Source organism: Salmo trutta, chromosome 26 (genome assembly GCF_901001165.1).
Source record: "Salmo trutta chromosome 26, fSalTru1.1, whole genome shotgun sequence".
Lineage (NCBI taxonomy): Eukaryota > Metazoa > Chordata > Actinopteri > Salmoniformes > Salmonidae > Salmo > Salmo trutta.
In genome coordinates this window covers 7,301,231-7,307,091 of record NC_042982.1, presented here as the reverse complement: position 1 = coordinate 7,307,091, position 5,861 = coordinate 7,301,231, and the positions used below count along the sequence as shown (strand labels likewise).

At 48.2% G+C, this 5,861-nt stretch overlaps 1 protein-coding gene across 1 annotated transcript; it reads left to right on the top strand.

The window, feature by feature from the left end:
• The first annotated feature begins 970 nt into the window (after positions 1–970).
• Positions 971–5,344, top strand: LOC115163006 (prolactin-releasing peptide receptor-like). Its single transcript, XM_029714567.1, has 3 exons — positions 971–1,032; positions 3,024–3,868; positions 4,134–5,344. The coding sequence occupies exons 2-3, from the start codon at positions 3,041–3,043 to the stop codon at positions 4,470–4,472; spliced, it is 1,167 nt and encodes a 388-aa protein (XP_029570427.1). The 5' UTR covers positions 971–1,032; positions 3,024–3,040; the 3' UTR covers positions 4,473–5,344.
• The last annotated feature ends 517 nt before the right edge of the window (positions 5,345–5,861 follow it).

Here is a 5,861-nt window from a genome sequence, read left to right as displayed (position 1 = left end):
GCCCAATAGAAAGGATGCCAAATTCATAGTATTAATAATAAACGTTTACCTTTTGAATATCTTACTCTTGTTGAGCAAACTCCCAATCCTATTGCAATTGGTTGCCTTAGGGCTAGCACACATCGCACCAAATGTGGATCTAGCATTCGTCTGCCGTTTTGTTCAGCGGGCTGTGTTTTAGGGACCACCCCATTGTAGACGTCTGCTGAAAGTCTTTGTGCGACTCTACATGTAAAATTACATTCAGAGGTGCGTGTACTCTAAGCCAGAAAACGCTATTGATGTGTCTGAGCCCTTATAATTGTACATAGATTTTTTTTGAAATGACTGAGTCACAGGAGGCTGCTGAGGGGAGGATGGCTCATAATAATGGACGTAACGGAGCGAATGGAATGTATCAAACACTTGGAAACCATGTCTTTGATGTATTCGATACCGTTCCCGCATATTCCGCTCCAGCCATTACCACGAGCCCATCCTCCCCAATTAAGATGCCACCAACCTCCTGTGTGTGCGTGTGAGGCAGGAAGGGATGGAGGGATAGCCTACAGAGATTTAATTGCGGACTTGTTCATATAATATTAGCATACCATTTTATGCAGGTTTGGATTTGTGTCTGAGTGCATAAGAGAGAGAACCATATGTGTTGCATTGTGCACTTATGGAAGGAGGTTAGCGACACGTTTTTAGGAGGGGAAATAACGTAGAAATTCATGCAGTGTGTGTGATTGACATCTCTGGAGGGAGAGCGAAAGGGAGATGGAGAAGGGAGGGTAGTGTGGGGACACCACACAATCTCTCTTTTCAATCACTTCTATATGCTCTGAGGGGAAAGTGTTCTCACTCTCTAAGTCTATATGAGCGTCTGTGGTACAAGCACTGGCTAGGCTCAGAGAGAGGGAGAGAGAGGGGGGGTCATGCTCACAGCACAGGGAGAGAGGGAAGAGAAGAGGGACAGTCACAGAAGTGAAGAGACGTGACAGAGAGGAGAGACGCGTGCTGCCTCCTCAGGAAGAGCAAGGCGCTGTACAAGTAGGCTTCTCTCTTATCTTACACACGCCATACACACTACTACACACAGCTATGCATACAAACACACAGAATGCACATAACTACAGCTTAAATCAATGTTGCTTGCTTTATTGTGGAATACAGAAAATATGAACATTTGAAAATGTATTGTGAAATTTGAAATTCTATTACATAGCCCCCCCCCCCCAAAAAAAGATTCTAAAACTATGTATCGCTGGTTTGATGGAGGATTTCTTTAAAATTATTATTGGTTCAAATGGTATCCGATATTAGAATTTGTAATCACGTGTTATTTGTCCCATCACAAACGTGCTATTATTCTGATATTTGTGTTAGTTTTGCATTAGCCAGTCTTTTTCTAGTGTGTTTTTGTAGTCTGCCTGATCCTTCAGTGTACTAGATCAGATAGTGTGCCGTAATGACTTTGGTCCGTCATGATAGCCGGGCAACAGATCCAATGTGTTTCAGGAGCATTTTGATTGTTATCTCTGTTGCCATACGTTTTAAGCTCACTTCAAAGTAAATCGGGAGCCTGGTCCTTTCACAGTTGAAATACCATCCAATGCTAGACTGCAATACCACTCCGAGTATAGGACTGACTTTCATCTCGATGTCTCTCTCTGCTTGGACAAAAAAGACCTGAAGACCCAATCAAATGTGCTGTAGGCTCTCGCCGTTATGCCGTGAAGACACCATTCACAAATGCATTTCATTACGTACAGTTGTTTGTCATGTCACAGTGCAATGACTTAGGCAACATATTCAATCCCTCCTTCCTCACCACTTGTTGCTTTACCATATTCAGAGTGAACCTTCGTCTATTCTTCTCTGTATGTCAGTCTACCCATCTCTGTATTTCTTGGCTAAGGCATATTTGACTATGGACAATCATAATCAAATGCCTCAAAGTAGGCTGTGATTTGAGGCCACTAATAATCTAATTTTCCTAAATAATGATAGTCGCCCAGATGTTTAAAAACATTTGAATTGATAAAGCCATCTGATTAATCGCACACAACATGCGTCAGTGCAGGCGTGACGCGGTTGGGTTCTGGATGAGATGTAGAGCTCCTCTGTTTTGCAATCGGAGGGTTTTCAGCTCTCGTCAAGGCTCAGAAATGAGACTGGAAGAGCTCCATCAGGTGCATGGCAACAGCATTACAGGGGATGCATATCTGAGGCGCTGGCGCTTAGACCAAGTGAGTAAAGTGAGTGTGGCCAGTAAAGTGTGCGGTCACGGTATTAAAGAGACTGGACAGGAAAGAGATGACGTTTACACAGATGCCCCCCCCCCAAAAAAAAATGAAATGAAAGTCTAGTTAGTACATACATAGAGAAAGAGAGTGGCCCAACTCGGCGGAGGTGATGTTTTCTCATTGTTCCGTCCACCAAGCATTGAGTTTTTGTTTTGAGGTCAATGAGATAGTGTCGAATTTGTTAAACAGAAAAATGAATGGCTTTTTTGCAACGTGAGGTTTATTTGATAGAAGTTTCGTAATGCTTAAGTTGTTACAAGTTTGCTGATATAATTAGGACACGTGACATCCCGGTAACTTTTACAAGAAACACTTTTTATCCTGAGTTGTCTCGAGATGGCTATGCATTTTAATGGCATGAGACGAGTAGCATAGCATCTCTCCAATGAATACAAGCTTTTGACGTCAACAACCTTCATTGAATATTCAAAAAAAGGATTACAATAATGAGATGTATCCACCAATCAAAGAAAGGATAGGCAGGAGCTAGCCAGCCCGCCGTGCCACTTTGTGGACAACGAGAGACATGTCTTGTCAGTACATCTATAATCTTTGGTATATATTAAGTTAGCAGCTAAGGGAGACGGGGCTGCTGAGGGTCAAGGTTATGAACTTAGATATTGGTTCAACTCTTTTCTTTGCTCTATCATGCTGTAAATGATGATGCTTCCTTCAGTGCTTCCTCCAGTGTTTCCTAACTGCCACAATGTAGTGACTTCCTGTGTTGTGCTGTAGGGGAGCAGTGTACTGAGATGGATCCCATCCTGGAGGAGGTCCTGAGTGGGGCCAACTCTACTGGAGGCCCCTCCCTGAACCACAGCAACAACCCCCTGGACATGTTCTCTGGCATGCAGCTACTGCTGCGCTTCAAGCCCCTCTTCCTGCCCCTCTACTGCCTTCTGGTGGCCGTAGCCGGCATAGGCAACTCCATCCTGCTGGCCTGTATCCTGGCCGACAAGAAGCTCCACAATGCCACCAACTTCTTCATCGGTAACCTGGCGGCCGGTGACCTGCTGATGTGTCTGACCTGCGTCCCTCTGACTGCCTCGTACGCTTTCGACAGCCGCGGCTGGGCCTTCGGACGCCCTCTCTGCCACCTGGTACCGCTGCTGCAGGCCGCCACCGTCTTCGCCTCGGTGCTGTCCCTCACGGCCATCGCTGTGGACCGCTACGTGGTGGTGGCCCACCCAGTGAGGAGGAGGATCTCTGTCGGGGGCTGCGGCGCGGTGGCTCTGGGGGTGTGGGGGTTGTCTCTGGCCCTGGCTGCCCCTCCCTCCCTCCACACACGCTACCTGGACCTGAGGCCCCGTGGGGTGGAGCTGGTGGTGTGTGAGGAGTTTTGGCCGAGCTCTGGCCAGCTCAGGCTGTTCTACTCCTGCTGTATCCTGGTAGCCTCCTACATGATCCCTCTGCTGTCAGTCAGCGTGTCCTACTGTGCCATCACAGTGCACCTGAGACGCCACACGCTGCCCGGAGAGCCCTCACACTGTCAGCAGCGCTGGAGCCAGAGGAGGAGGAAAACCTTCTCTCTCCTGGTGGCCTCTGTGCTTGCCTTTGCGCTCTGCTGGCTGCCCCTGCAGGTGAGAACACACGGCTGTGCGCACACAGGCACAGGTACAATGATAGCCCACTGCACTTTCCTGATAGCCCGTTAACTTTCCTGACATTGTTGACATCTTTATATAATTAAGTAGATTTCTTTGAGAAAATATGATGAAAAAGCATTTTAGGGGCAGTTACATCACCAAGGCTGTGAATAATCCCAGTGTAATCCTAATGCAGTCCCTATGTAATCCTAATGTATGTGACCCACTGACTGTGTGTATTCCTCTTCCCTCCCTACAGGTGCTGAACCTGCTGCTGGACCTGGACCCAGACTACCACATCGTGGACAAGCGCTATGTCAACGTGCTGCAGGTGTGCTGCCACCTGGTGGCCATGAGCTCCGCCTGCTACAACCCCTTCATCTACGCCTCCCTGCACAGTAAGGTCTGGCTGCACCTCAAGGGCTACCTGTGCCCTTACTGCCGCCAGGGGCCCCCAGGGGGCCAGCTCCTCTCCCGCTCCACCTCTCGGAACCCGGCCACGTGCCTCAGTCTGCTCTCTGAGGTTTTCGCCCCCACCAAGGAGACCCCGGGAGCCGCCGGTCCTGAGTCTGACCCCATCAACGACAGCACCCTCTGAAAACATCAGGAACCACAGTATGGTTTATAGGTAGGGGTCAAAGGTCATATACCACAGCAGCAGCCATTACATATATCTCATATACGCGGTTAGAGATGACAAAGGGTGTCCAGCCAGACACCCGCTGTAGGAGCAGGAAGGAGGGGGAGAGACTGTGTGACAGGGGTTTTAGACTGCTCTGGAGACCGTCAACCCTCTGGATTGTTCGTTCTATTTGCCTTGGGTGTCACTACATAAGCCCTGCTGCCAAAGACGATGAGCAGGTCTCCCAGCTATTGTGAGGCAGAGAGTGTAAACACTGTCACGACCATGGGCTGGGATGCAGGTCTGGCAGTGGCAGAGGGGGAGATGACCCTTCTCTGAACTCCTCACTCTCCAAATGGATTACACACTGAACGGAGGAGGACGGCAGGGCAAAAACAGTCTGCAAAGACAGCTCCCTCTTTTCTGTTGTTCCCTCATTCTACTATGCCTTTGCCTGATTATGACATCTTTCATACTTTCTCTTCCACTTCTTAATCTCGCTTTCCGATTGATTTCAATGTATGTAGCTATAGATTTGTTTTGATTCCTCTCGCTCTCTCTTTTTCTCTGCCCCCCTTTCCCTATCTGTCCCCACCCCTTCTCTTAATTTTCGCCTGGGCCATAGGGACTGATTCCCCAGCCCAGTGCTAGTTACTGATGGTGTGTTGGAGTATCTTCAAACAGGTGTTGATCCCTGCAGTCTCTAACCCAATCAGCTCCCTGGAACGCGATTAACCCAAAGCGAAGTGCTATCTGTTCAGTCACCAACATTGACAATATGGCTGCCGTGTTGACTGACAGGACAGGAACAGCACCCAGTCTGCCAAATGTACCTCACAATTGGATTAGTTACTTATCTGTTGCTGGGTAGCGCAGCTAGAACACAAGGGATTTTTTTTTTTTGGCATTGTTTTGACAACTTGCTGAACCCAGAGACACTGGCTTTGAGCCTATAATCAAACGGATTCATTCTCAGAGGCCCTCTCAGGTGGTGTCTGTGACTTGGGTGTTATGCTCTGTTAAAAAAAGGTTAATTGTTTTCAAAGTGAATTTCTCCTCCAAAAAAAAAACCGTGTTGCACGACGTTCCTACCGTCTGATTTCCCCAGTGTGTCGTGATAACAAGTGGGTTTCCCAGGGGGAGGGAGTGTGTTTCTAACAGGGTCGGGCAGCGGTGTCCGTGCCTGTCTTAGGGTGGTGGTTGAGAACCCAGTTTCATGGTGACAGTTTATCGGAGGTGTTAGGATGGCTTAGTTAGCTCGGGTTATAACAGCTACCGTTCACAAGGCCTCTGAGCACGCTGTCACTGACTCACTCTAGCAAACCACCCGTAGCGTCATTCCAACAAGAACACCGGGTCGGAATG